The sequence below is a fragment of the Camelus bactrianus genome, chromosome 3 (assembly GCF_048773025.1).
Source record: "Camelus bactrianus isolate YW-2024 breed Bactrian camel chromosome 3, ASM4877302v1, whole genome shotgun sequence".
Classification (NCBI taxonomy): domain Eukaryota; kingdom Metazoa; phylum Chordata; class Mammalia; order Artiodactyla; family Camelidae; genus Camelus; species Camelus bactrianus.
In genome coordinates this window covers 116,712,985-116,731,929 of record NC_133541.1, presented here as the reverse complement: position 1 = coordinate 116,731,929, position 18,945 = coordinate 116,712,985, and the positions used below count along the sequence as shown (strand labels likewise).

The following is an 18,945-nucleotide window of genomic DNA, read 5'->3' as shown; positions in this document are numbered from 1 at the left end:
ACCAGGATATGTGTGCAGAGGAGATTACGACAATGACAATAAGACGCAGTTCTCCTGAGGGAAGACTCAACAGCCCCAAGCTCTGGGGAAACTTCTGAACCCACAGGGGCCATTAGCACATACACTGAGCTGTGGTGTAGTTAAGCATCACATCCAACTCTATAGTCTCCCATAAGGTCCAGACAGGAAACGAGGACGATGAGAATTTGTCCCTTGTTAGGAAAAGGATTTATTTCTCCTTGTAAATAAAACTGGGGACTCAATTCATTTTTGTTCTATAAACATAAATACCGATGGATTATTTGCTTCCTTCCTCTCTTCCTAAGAATTATTATGTATCTAAAAAACAAATGAGGTATAATCAGTCCCATCTTGCCTGGAAAGAATCTTTTTATTTTTTCCCTTAGATGTACCAAAAATAGGCAAAAGTATTTTGACATATTTTTTTCCTAAGAATTTTATGTATGAAAAAGACAGAACCCACATCTTAGATCGTTGAAAATTTTTATAGGTACACCAGTTAACAGTTTATTATTAATTAAAGGAACTGATAGGGGGACAATTTTGATTTATTAATTAATTTATTTAGGATTTGAAAGGAATATGTCAGTATATATCAATTTATACTTTAGTTTCACAAACTAGGAGGGGTAAATGAGCAAGTATCATGAGCCCCTGATTTACTAGGTTGTGTATATATGTTATGATCGTGTTTTTAATGCTTTTGTAGAGGCAAATATGACACCCCAAGGCTGAAATTAAAAGAATAATAGTTAATAATAATAAAGTAAATAAATGAAAAGAAGTTGAATGCCTGCAATCAGCCATGCAATGTCAGAGAAAAAAAAGTGTAGCTTGAGTGAACTGGCTAGGGAGTTTATCAAAATAATTATTCAGGTGCTTTCGAGTAGACAAAGTTACAGATCAGGGAATAAAGAGAATATGCCATACAGGTAAAGGTGTAGAACTTGCAGATTTGTAGAATATATATTTTATACAGATGCAGACCACCTCCATCCTTCCATCTTATACCAGAAGAGGAAATTCACAGAGGGTCCCAGAAGCACACAGAAAACACGAGGGGAGTGATTGGTTCTTGGTGAGCAGAAGGATTTAATAAATCCCAGTGTCCTCAATTTCGCTGCCCTTTGGGACAAGATGCGTCAAAATCACCCCTTCTGCCTGTGGATGAAGCTAAGTTTACTTCCCATTCTCAACCAGCCCCACAGATCCCCCCTCTTCCTAGCTGCCTTCATTCGGGGCCTTCTCAACATGCTAGAATTATTAGCTTAACTAGTTCATTCACTTGCCAAATCAGTCACATGACTGGGTGGTAGGGAACAAGACCAAATGAATTATCTGAATAAATCATCCAGCCTTCTGATAAACTGTAAACATAGCTCCAGAAAGTTAAAGGTCAGAGAAACTACAGTCTAATGTTTGAGGTTGACTTTTTAATCATTCTTTATTTTATTCATTCTTTATAAGAATTGGGGCTAGAAAAAAGTCCAACAGATAATCACAGAGGGGCACGTGGTAGTAGGGAAGTGATGGGTCCCTCTTGGGACACACTGTCCCTCTTGGGAGAGCAAACCCAAAACATCCTGTAGGGAGAGGAAATGACTCTACCGTGCAGTTAAGATGAAGAGGGGCTCAAAAAGCATGAAAGAGTCAATTTTCACAAAAAGTTTTAGCCCAGATCATTTTATATAATGTTCCCCATATTCCTAGAGAGTATGAGAATTGGCACATGGAGTACATATACAGCAGCGTTATGAGTCAACGGTGTCATCGTATTGTCACAGGGAGTCAAAGCTACAGGAGGCTCAGTGGGACCATGCCTGGGCAGAGTGAGTCATCGCTCCCCTAGAATCATGGCCTCTGCAGCTTCAGCCTTCCATTCAAATTTTCTGTCTACTTAAAAAATTGATTTCACTCATTTAGCACTTGACATTGAACTTTATTGGTCACTGGTTGCCTAGTTATACATTAATAATTATAATGATAATGCCACTGGCATGTATTACATTTCCCAAGACATTTTCAGATCATCCCTTACTTGTGCCCCCACAAAAAGTCAATCCTTTATTTATTCAGCAAATGTGCATTGAGCGATAACCACATGCAAACCAGTATTTGAGGTGTTTGAGATATGTCAGGCATGTATCATTATCAACAGACAAAGATCCCTCCACTCGGGGTGCTTACACTCCATCCAGAAAAGGCAAAAGCTAAATAAATAAATAAATACATAAATAAACAAACAAACGTAATAAATAGTATAATAATACATTAGATGTTGGGCCCAGTGAAGAGGTTGGGTGGCGAGCTTGGGTGGGCTCTGGGGTGGGTCAGGTGGTATGGTTCTCACCGAGAAGCTGGATTTGAGCAGGCTTAAAGGAAGGAAGGGAATGAGTTAAAGAGACATCTTGGAAAAGGGAGTTGCAGGTCGAGAAAGGGCTGATGGTGGGAAGTGCCTGGTCTGGAGTAGATGGGAGGAAGAATCAAAAGGTAATTAAAGGAAGGGAGTCAGAATCAGAGAATGAACTGATGCTCAGATCTTCCAGGGTCTTGGCTTTAACGCTAGGTTGAATGGGAAGTTATTACAATCATACTATCATCTCTCAGGTACTAAAAGGATGGGCCCAGCTGCAGCATTAAGAAGGGATATGGGAGGGGCTGAGGTATGGTGAGGATTACTGCTAGGAAACTAATGTTACAGCCCACAGGGAGAGAACGGATGTTCAGACCAGGGTTATCGCAGAAGAGTGGTCAGAGCTGGTTGAATTCTAGATATAGTCTGAAGGTAGAGCCAACAAGATTTACTGATGGACTAGATATGGGAAAGTGAAGTCAAGAAAGGAGTTAACTAGATTTTTGGCCTGAATAATTAAAAAAAAAAAAAAAACGAGAGTTACCATCCACTGGAGAAGCCTCTGTGTATTGTGTGATTGTGTGTGTCTGCACGTGTGTGTGTAGAAAGGATGGAGAAGAACGTAAAGGGAAAGCAAAGGAATAGATGTGCATTTGAAGAATTTTGCCGTTAATGAACCAGAATTTCAAAAAGAACAGTGGAAACCCTTTTAGGAATTGGGAAGGGGTCTTAACAGAAATGCACAAAGCTTTGTGAAGTCTGGAATGCAAGGGCTGAAGCAAGATTTAAGTTGGTTTGGTAACTAACATAAGTCATGATAAGATGCACAATGAGATAACAGGGTTAAAGGGAAGTGGAGACTTAAGATGTTGGCTTTCTCAGTAGGGAGGGGGCATTCACAGGACTCCCTTCTCACCCTCTGAGGAGAGCAGAAGGCCCGGGCCCGTGAAGCTTCCTCGTCCCAGTGAATGGGCGGAGCTCCCAGGGGTGGCGTGATCTTAGACCATTGATTCTGTCCCTCTTGTTCCCTACGGGGAAGGGGCTCTACTGGTCTGTGTGTATGTTCTCTGTCATGGAGTGCGGGCCCTTAGTGACCAGTCAGGTGTTGCACAAAGTTGCTAGGCCCCATTTAAGCCCTGGTGATGGGGAAGCATGAACTGAGACCCAGGGTTTTCTGCTTGGATCATGAATGGAAGAGACCTAAGGCAGGTATGGAGGAATGTAAATACACATTCTTATCACTTCAGTTTCCAAAACAGAGGGCGGAATTGTTTGCTTGTGATCAAACATAAATATATCAAACGTGAACGTATAGAAATGTTTGTTGAACACTAGCCTCCATCAATAAAGAATGTGAAGCCATCTGGAAATACAGTTTGACCAAATTTCTCTGTTCCTAAAATTATGATGATCCATAATTCTCCTTCAGAAACAAAAAGTCTGAGAAGAAACGTGTTAAAAATATAGAAAAAAAAACTAAGCTAGTAATGTTATTGCAAAGTAAGTGGAAGATCTTAGTCAAAGGAATCACTTTGGAAGAGGAAAGCTCCTTAAAATTGAAGGTAAAGTAAAGGGAGAGGATTACAGTCTCCACAGATTATTACTGGGATGATCTTATTTAAATTTTCCATTAATTAGTAATTATTCAGCATTTAAATATTTAGCATTGAATCATTTTAGCATTTGGCTAGCAATTATTAGATATAAAGATGGCAACAAAGTTAGCTTTCAATAATTTTTAAGAATTTTGTTGGAAAAAAAGAATTTTGTTGAAAATGTACAGAAAATTCTTTAAAAATTAGTGGAATATTATTTTGTTTCATCATTATGGTCATTTTTATATTGAATTTAAGTAGTAGAGTTGAATTTAAACGAATTATATAATCCATGACCTTAATTATTGACCAAATCATTGTGAGATCTGTATCATTGCTCTACGTATAGGAATCGTATTAAGTAGCTGAGACTGAGAGAAAGAGAGATTATTTAAGGTCTTACAGCTAGTAAATGGCTAGGTCAAAGAATTCATTGAATCATAATTTTGAGCCATTTTTTCTAATGTAAAAAAAAAAGTCTATACAAAGATAAAGAAAGCTGCAAAAGGGTATGGGGTGGGACTCAGTGATATTTGAATCATAGGAATGAATGTCATCATTTCCCAAAATTGATCCCTGAGTAAAGACAATTTAAAGAGTAATGGAATATAGTCATAGGAATCATAAGTATATAAAGGAATGGTTGTGAATATATTAATTTAGGAGGAAATGGAAGGTGACAGTAAGAAGCATAAAGCGAAAAAAAAAAGAATCAATAAAGAGAAAAAGTGAGAAACAGAGTAAGAAGAGAAGATGGAAAATAAGGAGAAACAGAATTACGGATCTGGTGCTAGAACGATATTGGACTGTTCTGAACCAATTTAAGAATTGCCATTTCTAATTCTTAATATGTGGAGAACTTGGAATGAAAGGATTGTAGGAGTGAGACATTATAGTAAATATATAGATATCTTTGTTTAATACAAGATCCATTCATTGGAAGAAAATCTCATCAAGAAAGCGTGTTGGTGCCATCTCGGAAAAGAGTGATAGGATTGTTCTATCTCTAAAATTATTATACTACACAATCCTCTTCCAAATGCAAGAATTTTGTATGTTCTCTGTTGTCCCTGTGGGAGAGTTCCCATAGTGACCAGAAGTAAAGTGCTGACGTAAATGGGGACATTTACTGAGCCTTCACATATGCATTTCATCCTTTCTACTCCGGGAAGCTTTGCCAGGCTTAGGGGTGTTATCTCAGGAACAGAATTTTAGGAAAGGTCATCTCTAATAGCACGGTCAAAGCGAGCTCTGGACGCCCAGCTTTCTGACTCCACTTCTGTGATAGGCGGCAGCATTATTGGAGTCGTGTCACAGATGAAAAAGTAAGGTCGGAGGAAACCAGAGAACAGATGGTTGAATGTGTAGATGTAAGACCCAATTGTGACGTTGTAAAAGGAGATTTCACCTGCTTCATAGTCCAAGAAAATCCCAATGCGACGCGGCCGTTCCAGGTGGAGGAGAGGCCCTGGTGGGGAGGCAAGGACCAGGTACTCACTGCCTTTCAGTAGCCACATGGCCCAGACCCCATTCTCCGGAGATGGTGTGGTTTCCCCCTTCCTTGACACTGTGTCTTGACAGACACCTAACCCCCATTCTACTCTTTCTCCCACCACGACTTCCCAATAATGTCTCCCCGAGGAGAAGTTCTGCAAACCCAGGATGCAGGGCCATGTGTCAAATCGCTCGGGGTTGTTGGGGACATCCCTCCACAGTTCTCCGTCCTGCACGCTGCGCAGGTCTGCGGTCAAGAGGAGGCTAGGATGTGCTGTGGCAGGATCCAGTTTTACGTCAACTGCAGAAAGAATTTTGTGGAACACGTAAAAGAACAGAACATATTTATGAAAACTTATAAAGCCAGGATATTGAGGAAAAGAGTCGCACCATCCTCACTCTCTGTAACAACTCCTGGAGATAACAAAATAAGTGTTACCACCTTGCAGGTTAATGAGTAGGTGTTTTATTGCTTTTGGGTGTATTCCACTGCTACCCTGGCATAATCCAGGGCTCATTATTGCTCCCAATTAAAATGTAACCATTGATTATATGACAGACCAAGTATATAACCATTTAGATTCCTTTTATCTCTATCCAAAGCACTTGGGTGTTCTTAGGAGGATCTGCATTTAAATAAAATTCACAACTCCCTTGGAATGATTTCTTTTTTTCCCTCAAAGCTTATAGAAAAATTTCCTATGATATTCACATGTTTCAATTCGTTTTAAATTCGGATTCAGCTTAATATGAAATTGACCGCTTTCAAAGCTATGTTACGATGGTAGGCAGAATTCTACAGTGAGTCTCATGACCTTCAGACCGAGGTGGTACTCTCATGATTACGTTATATTGCGTGAAAAGAGGGAGGTGATCTAAGTTTCGTTGGCTATTGGGCTGGTGGCAGAAGGGAAAATCAGAGAGGTTCAGATTTGATGAGTCATTGTTGCCTCTGAAGATGGAGTGGGATCCGTGAGGAGAAAGGTTTGGTGATCTCCAAGCAAGGAGATGGGGATCTCAGTCCCATAACTGCAAAGAAATACTTTATGTCAACAAACTGAATAAACCTGAAAGTAGATTCTTCCCCAGATCCTTCAGAGAAGCCCAGCCTGGCCAGCACCTTGATTTTGATCTTATGAAACCCTATGCAGAGAAGCCAGCTGACCTTATGTGGGCATCTGATCTAAAGAACTGTGAACTAATAAATGGATGTGGTTTTAAGTAACTAAATTTGTGGTAATTTGTTATGCAGCAGTACAAAACTGACACTGATACTATGAAGTCCCAGTGAGATTGCTATGAAATTTTATTTGTATCTATAATTAATAAGTATGTCTATTTATGAAACTATCTCAATGAACAAGGGAGGGTGTGAAATATTCAGTATCTTTTCTTCATAAACATTTAAAAAGTTAATTTTGTTAATCATATTTTTGTTTTAATAGAATAATCACACATATTCATAAGATGACTGTTATTCTTACTTGTCTCTAAGCCACTTCTGGTGACCTTTTAATGACAGTCAAACCTGAGAGGGTCACATAAGTAATACATCATCTATGCTCTCCCACGTAACCTCCCTCAAGGTAGCCATTATCATCCTCACATTATAGACGGGAGACTCAGAGTCCAAGAGATTATGTGATTTTCCCGAACTCTAGAGACCATAAAGTAACAAGAATTGAAAAGAATTGTGGAATTCTTTGGAATTGTGCTAAGTCTGTTTAGTATATGTCACGTCTTTATACATCATTCCCAATCTAGCCCACTTCTTTGCTCCTTTGTAAGAAAATAAATCTGTGAAATGGTTGTTAATACACCTACCACCAATTCCCGTCCCTGCCTCTTCTTTCTTAAATTCGGTTGCTCACCAAGATAGAGTAACATCCTAAACAAACTGCTCTTTCTTCCCAATCACCCACACACTGGAAAGCAATCAGTCCTTAGATTTCACTTGAAATGACTTTTCTGTAGCGTTTTGACACTGTTAAGAATCTCTCCGACGTGGAAAAATTCACTTCTCTTTCCCAAAGACACCACCAGTCACCATGCTTTCCCTTCCTCTCCACTAGCCACCTTTTCTGGTCTCCTTTGCTGTTTTCTCCTCTTCTCCTCCATCACTGCTCCTGGATAGGACAAAGATCTCAGGACTGCGACCTCTTTTCTCCTGCTCAGCTCACTCCTGCTGTGTTCTTGGGCTGATAGGCTCATTGCTTTCATTAGGTTCCATTCATAAGCTTACTAATTCAGAAAATATATCTCTAGCTTACACTTTTTTTCCTGGCACTCAGTATTTGTAAATTCATCTGCCAACGTGACATCAACATTTGGATACTTAACATTCATCACAACATTGATGTGACCAAAACCCAACTTCCCCTTTTCTGCCTCACCTGCAGCTTTACCTGTCAATGTAAACAGCAACTTCATTATGTTAATTCTAGCGTTCTAAACCTTAGAATCATTCACGACTTTTCTCTTTCTCTGACACCTCCTATTTAATCCAGGAGATCTCACCAGCTCTGCCTTCAAAATATACCAAGATTCTGTCCATTTCTCAGCACCCCCCGTATCCAAGAGACAGTCATCTCTGACTGAATTATTACAAAGGCTCCTAACTGACTTTCCCACATCAAGCTTTGACTGTCTGTAATTTATTCTCAATGAAGCACACGCAGTGATGCTTACAAAACATTAGTCCTATCATGCTATTCCTCCATTGACAGCTTTAAAATGTCGTATTTCATTCGGAGGTAAAGCATCCTGCCCACAGTGGTCTTCCTGTTGGGTCCTGCACTATGGGGACTTTCTCGGTCTCTTCAGCTCTCCCCTCACTCACTCCACCACAGCCTCACAGACCTCCTCAAAGCTCCTGAAATGTACCTCCCATACTTCCATCTCAGGCCTTGGGACTCATTTCTGCTGCCTGGAATACTTCTCCTCCACATCAGGTATTTGCTGAAGTTACCCCTTACCAAGGGAAGTTTTCCTTGCCCATCAAATTCAAAATCAGATGCTCTAACCCCAGAAATCCTGGCCACCCTTAATTTATTCTCTTTCCCCCTATATTCTGTATCATCTCTTAACATTCTATGTATTTTGCATAATTTAAGTAAATATTTGCAACGTGAAGCTGGAGATTTGTAAGATTTTTGTTGTTTTTGTTCAATGATATGTTCCAATGCTTCAAAGATGGCCAGCATAAAATACACAGTATTTGTGGAATTGCCTAATTAATTATTTAATTCAATAAAAAGAAATGGTAATCTGAAGACACTGATGATTGCAATGACTCGCTACATTTCATGTAGTTAGTACATATTAATCTGCCCATCAGGACATGGATTAAATCACTGAACAGGACTGATAATGAATTTTCTCATCATGCGATAGTTCTTCCCCAGCGAGTAATAAAACCACAACTTAGCCCCACAGTCTGTTTTCATTCCTTGCTATAAATTGAATATAAAAAAGAAATTAAATGTATTGATCTGCTTTAAGTAAACAACATGATCAGACCATACAAACTAATTTATAACACCACAGTTATTCCTACGTAAATATAATTGACTGAATAGTTTTGGATTTATTGACTAATTTAAGCAATTTATCAAATTGCCAAATAATAAAAATAGCCCAAACCTTGTATTATTTGATGCACCACAGTGCTTTCATATACTGATGGCTTTTTTTCTGCTTTCAAACATGTTTCATTTAGTCCTCCAAACAGTATAGCATTTTGCAAGGAAATGGAGATTGGCTGGAATGAATGTTACTTCTATCACAGTTAAGGTCACTTTTAAACCCTACGGTTCTAACCAAATGTAGCTTATATGGATGCCCATGACTCTGACAGCCTTTACGACTAGTCACAAATATCAAATATCCCAATACTCTTTTTCTGAGTATGGTGCCCTCTCCCTTCCCCCCTTTTATAGTGTGGCATGACCATGTGACTCTTTCCATCAATAAAACCTTCAGGAAAGCCCTGAGGCCACTTCAGCAGGGATGCTTTAGGGGTGGAACCTGATTCACCATAACCTTGCCCCTTCCCATGACTGTCAGCAATGGCAAGGAGGTGGGGCTCTGTCTGCATGGGTTCCCAAGGTGAGATGATGTGAAACAAACGCGTCCAGAATCAAGTAATAAACCAGTAACATGATCTCAAAATAAAACTGCTGATTTTCGCCTCTAACCACTGGGTTCTGTTTGTTACTGCAGCGTGACTGGTACAGGAAGAAACCGCTGTTAACAGCCACACCCCAGGCACTGTAGGTCCTCAGGCTCTAAAATGCAGCTTACCTTGGAACTTCCTCAGCATCTCCCTCATCCCAGGGATGCAGCACATTGTCTTCAGCCCCACAGGGATGGGCTCCGGTTCCAGCCGTGGGACACTCTTACTTCTGAGAAGGGCACAGAACAGAAAGCTCTTAGGAGGGTTATCTCGACAACCACCTCGGCCTCTCCCACCCCTTCTCTGATGCAGAAAGTAAACATACCGGCTCAGGGCTCCTCCCACACCCTGAAAGTGAAAGAGAAACACAAGCAGATGTGAGTCAGGCCTCCGAACTACTTTTAACAGATCGGGGACACACCATGAACATCTCTTTAGGAATTACTGGAAATCATTAACTGTTTTAAGATGAAACTACAGGACACATGAATCTCTCTTCATGAAAGCCCACAACAGGCTGCTGTTGACTTTTCTTGTGAATTTAAAATAATATAATCTGTTAGCCTCTATTACAATAAAATCAGACTACACAGAGTTGAGGTTAATTTCTCTATCTACTGATTTAACTATTTTCTGAATTAATAATTCTGACATTTGATATTTTAATGAAGAGTGACACTCTTTAAGTGGACTTAGGGTAAAAATAGATTCCAGATATCTGCAGAAATTTATCTGAGAAACAGTGAAAGGTACAGACGTAAAATGCCACTCTCATTGTCCCTGTAAGAAAACCCTAAATTCCTCATTCTTGGAAACAACATACCATATCTTTGGACGCATATGTGATAAAATAAAGATAAAAGTCATTAATATCTAGCAACATTTTATCTTAAAATAGATTATTAAATAATTCACCTGTATTATGTTTCCTCGATCCCTCTAAAAATAGCCACCTGTCGAATTAATTTTGACGGGGCATAAAAACTAGGAAATTATCATCTTTACCTTCCATGGGAATGATAAGGCTTTGTGTGTGGCCATTAAGGGGAAAATGTAACTTACTGGTACTGAAGAAGAAAGGGAAAAGAGCGTATGAAAATGAAAATAAATTATCTGCAAATATATTCTCCCTAAGATTTGTATTATGAAACATTTTAACATTCATTCAGCCCTAATAAATGTTCATTTGAAATCAGTTGTGCTTTGAGATGTGATGAAACAATGAATGTTATTGAAAATGCCAAAGTTCTTGGGTTTATGTACTGTCTGAAATTTAGAAAATGTATTCCTGTGTGTCAGCTCGCTCACTTGGAAGTGGGCATTGCAAAAATAATAATAATAAGGTTTACTGATATATAGATATATTGAAGACAAAGAGGGACAAATTATATAAAAATGCTTTGTAAATTCATTCATTTAATACCACCCCTGCCCAACGTTGTGACTAGTGCTATTAGTCACAATACTTGTATGAATTACTTAGTACTTGTATGAATTACTTAGTTCAAAAATCCTTAAAGGAGTCATTGGGGATGAGATACAATAAAGTGTGCCCAGAAATTTGTATTGCAGTGAATTCTATCATGATCGCATGCATTCAGTAATAATGATGACTTTCTCAATTCACTTGGGATTTAATGCCTTCAGGGAGGATTAAAAAGAAGTATTTCCTCTTCTCTGTTATTTTCTGTCTGCTCTATAATCTCAAATATATTATGAGAAAGCTGCTTGGAGCCCAAGAAATCGCTCCCCACCGAGCCTGGAACGGGCAAGACAACAGGGCTAGAAAATTAGCATTTGCCTTCAAAATTAACAATGCACGTTTCAAGGTGAACAATTTAAAATGTTTTTCCTACTTGTAGCCATTGACACTAAAATAGCTGAACAAGATTTTTGGGGCTGGCCATCACTGAAATACAGCAATATTATCACTGACGGATTGTGAGGTTTTAAGAAGTGTTTTTCAGGCAGCATGCTATAAATTGTCCTTTTTTATTCAGTTTAATATTATGTAAATCATTAACTTTAGTTTTAAAAATATTTCAGTTTTTGTCTTTAACATGGACTATTTTGTATGATTCTCTAGGGTCCCTTCAGATCCTGATGCTAGGATTGAAAATGAAGATGCTTTCCAAATAAATCCTAGAGTGCTATTTTCCTGAAGAGCATAAAAGCCGAAGTGATTTGTCCCTGAAAGCTTATCTGTCTGTCCCCTTGGTCTCAGGTCTGCCCCTCCCTCCCCTCCCCGGCGCCCAGCCTCACCTCCAGCAGACCCAGCGCTGGGCGCTGGCTTCTTTCCTGCAGCTCCCCTGCCAGCTCCTTCAGCGCCCTGCTCTGCTGGGCCAGCCGGTTCTTGCTCTCCCGCAGCCTCTGTAGGGTGGCTCTCTCTTCCTCCTCCAGTCTTCTGAGCTGCAGTTGCTCCTCCAGGGCCAGGAAGCCACGGTATTTTTCAAACTCCGACCGGAAGCGCTGCCTCTGTGTTTCCACTTTCTCCTGAAGTGACGGAACCCATCAAACCATCAGCGACTGGGGCAGAGTGTCTGGCCTCCACCTTCATGATCAAGCTGGAGGGGACGCTGTCTGGAGTGATCTCATCCTCGTAACTATGAGCTGATCCACTGTATTTTAACAACACGTAAGAAACCAGAGGCGACTCACGAGAAGCGGCTTGGTAGACTTTGAGAAAGACTGTTGGATGTGAATTCCCATTTCCATGGACTTGAGGGCAAGGCACTTTTATATTCAAGTTTTAGTATCGTAAATGTGGCAAAAGAAGTGTTTGGGAATTCAAATATGTTACCTATTAAACTGTTGAGCAAAGTGATTAGCATAGAATAGTTGCCCAATAGATGTTAAAATTTATTACTAGTGTAATGAGAACTGTGTGTAAAAACCTGAACTACGAAGAGAGATTAGAGAGACTTGGATTTGTAAATAAGAAAAGGTTCAGGATTAGGAAATACTTCTCAGCAAAGTGGTAATCCTGAAACTGTGAGGCTAACATTCTCTGCAGAAAGAACTTACTGCGTAACTTCAAGGAATTCATGTCAATTTCTACCCAAGTCTCACATTTGCCATTTTTTAGTGGACCCAAGGAGCTAGGTGCTTGTCAAAGGAATGATTTCGATGAGCCGAGACATTTACTCCTTCCCATACATAGAGAAGCACTAAATTCTTTAACCTGAGATGTCTGGTTTTCTTTAACAGTAATCTTTTAATGTTCCAACTGCCTGGTCTTTGTTGTAAAACTCCTATATATCCTGGCTCCTCCCCTACCTCTTTGGAGCAGTCCCTCAGAGTGATCTGAGAGGCTGTCATCCCAGCTCGAGTCCTCAGAAATGCCCGCCGAATAAAATGTAACTCTCAACTTTTAGGTTGTGCATTTATTTCAGTCAACAGGAACATACTTTGATACAGCATCAGTGTATCTAAATTTTATTCTCTTAAGATTGGTAGGTGGAAAACTAGCTTTACACTGAGTATACGAGGCAAATTATCCTCCCACAGTCCCCCCACACTTTGAATTCTCTGGCCCATTATTAAATACTATAACATCTTGGTTTGATTAAAGGACATAAGCTGTTACCTTTAAAAAAAATTCTAATAATAATTTTCCCCAAATTTCCTAAGACTCAACTCCTTCCTCCAATTTCCCATTTCTATCTCCTTCTGCCACTTTCTAAACAAGTAGATTCATATCATACTGACCGCTTTAAAAATCAACCACCTGTGAATTCCATATTCTGAGCTGAAAGGTACAACTCGGTGAATTTCTCCCCCAGGCCCCATTTTAGAGGCTGTGCTAGTAAGGAGTGGTGCTAACAATTCTGTCACTGAAAAAAGTGGAATTATATTTGGGTCATGAGAGATGACAGGGTGAGAAGGGGGTTAGTTGTAACTCATTGTTCTCTCCCATCACCCTTTTGAGTATCACAATTATATCCACAGATAGAGAAAGGCAAGGGTTTTCATAGAATTTAGACTTCATTTTATGAAGCACAGGCTTGTTGCATTTGGCTCACTAGGATGTGTTCTCAAAGCTAAAATCGTGCAAGTTTACGGGGCTTAGAACAAGGAGCTTAGAATCATCTCTACTTTAGAATAATCAGTGGCAGGTTTAAAAAAATGTAGAAATCCAGATCTCAGATATGGAGTTTCTGGTTTTGTAAACTTGTGGTTCGGTCAAAATTAAAAACAATTTACTTGGACTATTTGCCTTCAAAGAACAAAAATTATCAATAAATGTCCATTTCAATTAACTTTACCCATAGGATACGTAACTATGGGAAAGGTAAGATATATCACAAAATAAGAATATAGCAAAAATAATCCTTATGAACATATCTGTCAGAGGAGAGAGTGTAAGATACAATTTTTTGAGGAAAGAGGAAAGAAAAAACTAAAAAATTATAGAAGACAGAGAGAAAGGGTTCCTTGGAGAAGAACAAAGAAGAGAAATACTCTACAAAACAAATTCTATATATATTGTAATACATACTGTATAAATATAAACACTAATGTAATTTCTATATACAGTTTCTCAATCTTGACCTTATTGACATGTGACCAGGTGATTCTTTTTTTGTGATTTTTGGGGGGGGAGGGAAGACTGTTCTGTGTATTTAGCAGTATTCCTGGCCTTTACATGTAAGACATCAATAGCAAAACCACCCTCTCCCTGTTCTGACAACCAAAAATATCTACAGAGTGGGGAGGGCATAGCTCAGTGATAGAGCACATGCTTTGTGTGCAGAAGGTCCTGGGTTCAATCCCCAGCTCTCCAATAAATAAATAAATAAATAAATAAATAAATAAACAAACAAACAAACAAACAAACAAACTTAATTACTTCCCCCCAAAAAATAAAAATTAAACAAAAAACACACGTGATCAAAAACAGTATCTACAGATAGTGCAAAATATCTCTCGGAAGGCATCACTCCAGGTTCAGAACCCCTCTGTGTATGTTTGTGTGTGTGCGTGTTTATATAAATAAGAGAAAAAAAGAGCGGATGAGGTGTAGAAAAGAGAGAAATACATATATGAATGACTGAAAAGACACTGAAAATTCAGATTATTTTACATATAGTAAGATGATCACTATCAGCCTGTATTCCGTATTTATCAATGCTGTGCAATATTTATTATTTCATTCATCCAACAAAGATGTAATTTTTAAAGCAGGAGGGACGCTGCAAGACTCTGTTCTAGGTAAGAGGAACGCAGCAGTGAGTGACAGCAAGGTCAAGAACAGTAAAGGTTATTTATTCCTAATTTGCATTGGGGTAGTGGGTAACAGGGATAAAAAGAACACAGCTGTACAATATTAACTTGAGGGGCTGAGGTGATCCAGAATGATGCTGAGATGTTTTTCTTGGGTACCTATGTAGATGGAGCAAATGTCCTGGGGCAGGGAGGATGGTGGAAGAATGATGCAATGACCCAAACTTGGATCTTTCAGACAAGCTAGCCTCCTGAAGCTCCAAAATATTCTCTTACCTTCCAAATGACAGTCTTCTTCCCCACACTGGCCTCCTGAGTTAAGGCTTCCTCCATCTGTTTCCTCACAAGTTCCTGGGCCATCTGGAGCTTCATCTGGGAAGATATACGGGAGCCGTTACAGATAACCTCATTCAGGCCTTAACACTGACCAGGTATGTGGGGCAATACAAAGATCAGGCCCTAGGAAGCATAGAAAAGTTTTCAACCTCATTAACACCTGTTAAACACAAATATGACTTCAAATATTGATGCCAGGTATAAGCAAAGACTTATCTAAAAGTGCATTCATTGCAGCATTATTTTAAATAGTAAAAACTGTATTAACCAAAATATTAAAAATAAGGGAGTGAGAAGAAAACCTATTTTCACAGGATGCAATTAAAATAAGGTGTTGTGGAATATTTAATTACAAGAAAGACTCAGAATTTTAAAGAAAATTAAAATAAGTGTATGTCAAGTAAGCTGACATCAATTTTGAACCATAGAAGTGCTTATAATGAATATATAAAAATTAGTAAGAGATCAGTTATGTGTGTATAATAAAGTATGTTTAGTAAATGAGATCTCATCTGCTAGTACTTGAATGAAAACTGTTGCTGTTCCTTGTCTATATATTTCAGCTTCTTAAAATTATTTATCATTTTATAATCAGAAATGTATTTATTACAATTTGGCCAGAAGAAACCTTGTAAGTTAGAATTTATTAAATAAAAACAGGATGCCATAAATCTCACAAGGGGTAAAAGAAAAAAAATAATGTAAAACTATTAAGTAGTGAATACTAAATCTCTTTTCAACCTTAAGACCCCTGCTAGAGGTCAACACATACATTTTATTTACAGAGAACACAAAGATAGATACATACACACATTTTTAAACTCTTCCCAAAGTAATTCAACAGGTCTCCAGAAAAATAAAATTAAACTGAAGGTAAACAAAAACCCAAAGTCTTCCCAAAGCCTTTGAATACATCTTAAACACCAACTGTTTTTAAGATAATATTTTAATGTAAAGCACACAAAATAGAAGTAAAATCCATGGAGGCATGGAACAAAATGACGAAACTGACCTTTTTTTTTAGTGTTCAGAAGGAATAAAACACTTTGATATTTATAGGCAAAAGAAATTGTAAGCAAAAGCAAGGAGGCGAAAAGGTGTGGCATGTTTGGGGACAACAGTGATTAGGCTAGTTTTGCTGGACTGAATGACTGGTTAAGACAAGAACTATATAGTAAAGGAGCTTAGGGCCTTAGAAAGTCTTGACTGATGGGTTAAGGAAGTTGGAAGATATTTGGTATTTAGTAGAAGGGCGACTGAAACAGAGAAGAGCTTCCTTAGAAATATGACATGAGCCACGCACTCTATGGTACCTTCTGTATAAAAAAAAAAAAAAAAAAAGGAAAGAAAAACAGAAGCATACTTCAAAAGTCTAGCTAGAAAGCAACTACCATCTGAATTTTGTAGATGACATTCAAAATCAAGAAGGAAAACCAGGAGGGATATTTCGAGCTAGGTCCAGAGGGAAGTTGAAGGCCAAAAAAAAAAAAAAAAAATCACAAACCCTGATTTAAAACAAAGTTAAATTAATAACAATAATCATAATTATTGTTATGATTTTAGAAAGTTAATATTTGCACTTTATTTCATTGGGATAGCATGTCAAGGAAATGTCAGTAAAGATGACTTTAACCTCCTATGTTCCAGGAGCTGTTTCAGATGTTGGGCAGTTCAGTGCGTTCAGAATACGTCCAAAAACTTTTGACGAGCAGCAGTAGGAAGAATCGTATTCACAGAGTTTCCAATATGAGTCACCTCTTTATTGAGGACACTCACATCATGAGTTCACAAACATATGTTGAATAGTAAAGGGCCCCTGTGCCTAGCTATTGGATTCTTACTTCAGAGGAACATGCATTGGCAGGCTTTAAAGTTAATCAGAGCCTTGTGCTCATTCAGACGCTATTCTTAGCAAATGTTCAAACACCAAGGTGGTTTTGCTGACAATATTAATTCACATGGACCTAGACACTAGGCAAAAGCAAGGCAATATACAAATAATAGTTATTAGGGAGTGTTTGCAATAACAATGTGCCCTTGGGGCTAAGAACCAACTGGACAACACTGCCCTCTACACCAGTGCTATGTGTGGAACCCAGACCAACAACATCAGGAAAATGAACACCAGCATGAAATTAAACAGCCAGGGAAAGTTTCGTGGGAGAGAGGGGCACTCTCAAATGATGGTATGTTTCAGATCCTGAACGGGGATCCCAAAAGGTGGGGTGATCACGGAGCCAAGGCAAGGGGACCCCAACGTGAGCCGTGACGGGGGAGGGTGGGGAGGGTGCGGGGTCACTCGGATCAGGTGGTGCCATTTGGCTCTGTCCCTGGCGAGGCACTTTTAAGACCTCTGACTCGGTCTGCTCCCCTGTTCCAGAATGACACCTCCGGCCCCGGGGAACCGCAGCCCTCCGCGTGCGCGCAGCGGCCCTCACCTGGTAGCACCTGGCGGCCTCCTGCAGCGGTACAGTGTGGTGGCTCCTGTGCTCGGGAGTGGTGTCGCACACCCAGCACAGGATCTCCTGATCCTCCTCGCAGAAGCGGTTCAGCTCCTCGCCGTGCCGTGGGCACTGGCGCGTCCCCGGGGTCCCCAGGCCCAGCCCCAGCTGCCGCACGCTGTCCACCAGGCTGGCCAGCTGCCTGTTGGGCCGGAAGGTCTCCAGCCTGAAGGGCCCCCGGCACTGCGGACAGGCGTAGAGGCCCCCCTGCGTGCTGCTGGCCTTGTCGCAGAACTCGGAGATGCACCTGAGGCAGAAGCTGTGGCCGCAGTCCACGCTGACCGGGTTCTGCAGGAAATCCAGGCACACCGAGCACCGGGCCTCCTCGCACAGCCGGTCCCCGGGCGCCCCCGAAGCCATGGCGGGCAGCAGACGGCAGCTCTGCTTCCCCCCAGCTGCCTGCACTATCTCCCCCGATGGTCTGGCACAGAAGGGAGGAACCCCGCAGCCTCCGGGGAAGCAGGCACCCGACGGGGTTTTATTCCCTGGCTAGGGTTCAAGAGTCCAAATGAGCCACACCCAGTAAAGTTGCAACTCAGACCACTTCAACCACAAGGATAAAATTAACATTCTAGTAACTCTGGCCTCCTTGGAAAGGCGTTTCTAACGGAATCCCTCACCGCATACCTTGATGGAGCCTGTATACTAGTGTTTTTTCACTGTGATGTTTTCACTGGAGAATTACTTGGCTCCATTCCCCCACCCCCCTTTATTTTCTGAACTACCCCATGACCTTCTTAGCCTTGGACAGCAAAACGATTTCTTAAAATCTTTTTCCAAACATCATTTTTTTTTTCTACCTCCTGTTAATTAGCCCATGATAAAGAAATGGGTAGATGGGTTGATGGAGAGATGCCTGAAAAAATATGTCTATAATAACGATAGTTCTACAGCCCAGCAGTTCAGAGCATTTAAATCCTATGATTGTTGCAAAGCATGTCCTGGAGGTGGGAAAGCTACAGGTTAAGACATTGGTTAGAAGGAGTCATTCAAGCACGGCCCATCAGTGCTGCGGTGCCTGTGAGTTGGGGGAGGCTGAGAAAGACAGAAGAAAAGCAAGATGATTTGACAAAAAGGGTGTGATTCCCTACTCAGGATGGATATGGTCAGGTCATTAGGTCATCCGGGAAGTAGACGAATGTGGGAAGTGACTGTCATCTGCACAAGATGTAATTTTCAGTTTGTTGAGTTTGAAGTGATTGACAGGCATGCCTGTAGCAAATCATTCAATCTGTTTCTCAGCCAAGC

The 18,945-nt window shown here is 40.1% G+C and overlaps 1 protein-coding gene across 1 annotated transcript; it reads right to left on the bottom strand.

Moving 5' to 3' along the window:
• Nucleotides 1–5,172: 5,172 nt before the first annotated feature.
• On the bottom strand, nt 5,173–18,403 carry TRIM58 (tripartite motif containing 58). The gene is made up of 6 exons (XM_045515561.2): nt 17,635–18,403; nt 15,137–15,232; nt 11,900–12,130; nt 9,963–9,985; nt 9,766–9,866; nt 5,173–5,764 (listed from the first exon to the last, which is right to left on the bottom strand). Exons 1-6 carry the CDS (start codon nt 18,055–18,057, stop codon nt 5,181–5,183), a joined length of 1,458 nt encoding a protein of 485 aa, XP_045371517.2. The 5' UTR covers nt 18,058–18,403; the 3' UTR covers nt 5,173–5,180.
• Nucleotides 18,404–18,945: the final 542 nt, after the last annotated feature.

Bases quoted from the DNA above. Each gene is read 5' to 3' on its own strand.
- TRIM58 (XM_045515561.2), bottom strand. From the start codon at position 18,057: ATGGCTTCGGGGGCGCCCGGGGACCGGCTGTGCGAGGAGGCCCGGTGC. The intron at 9,867-9,962 runs GTATGTTTACTT...TGCCCTTCTCAG, and splicing joins GTGGGAGGAGCCCTGAGCCG to AAGTAAGAGTGTCCCACGGC. The intron at 5,765-9,765 runs GTAAGCTGCATT...TTCTTTCTGCAG, and splicing joins GATGCTGAGGAAGTTCCAAG to TTGACGTAAAACTGGATCCT.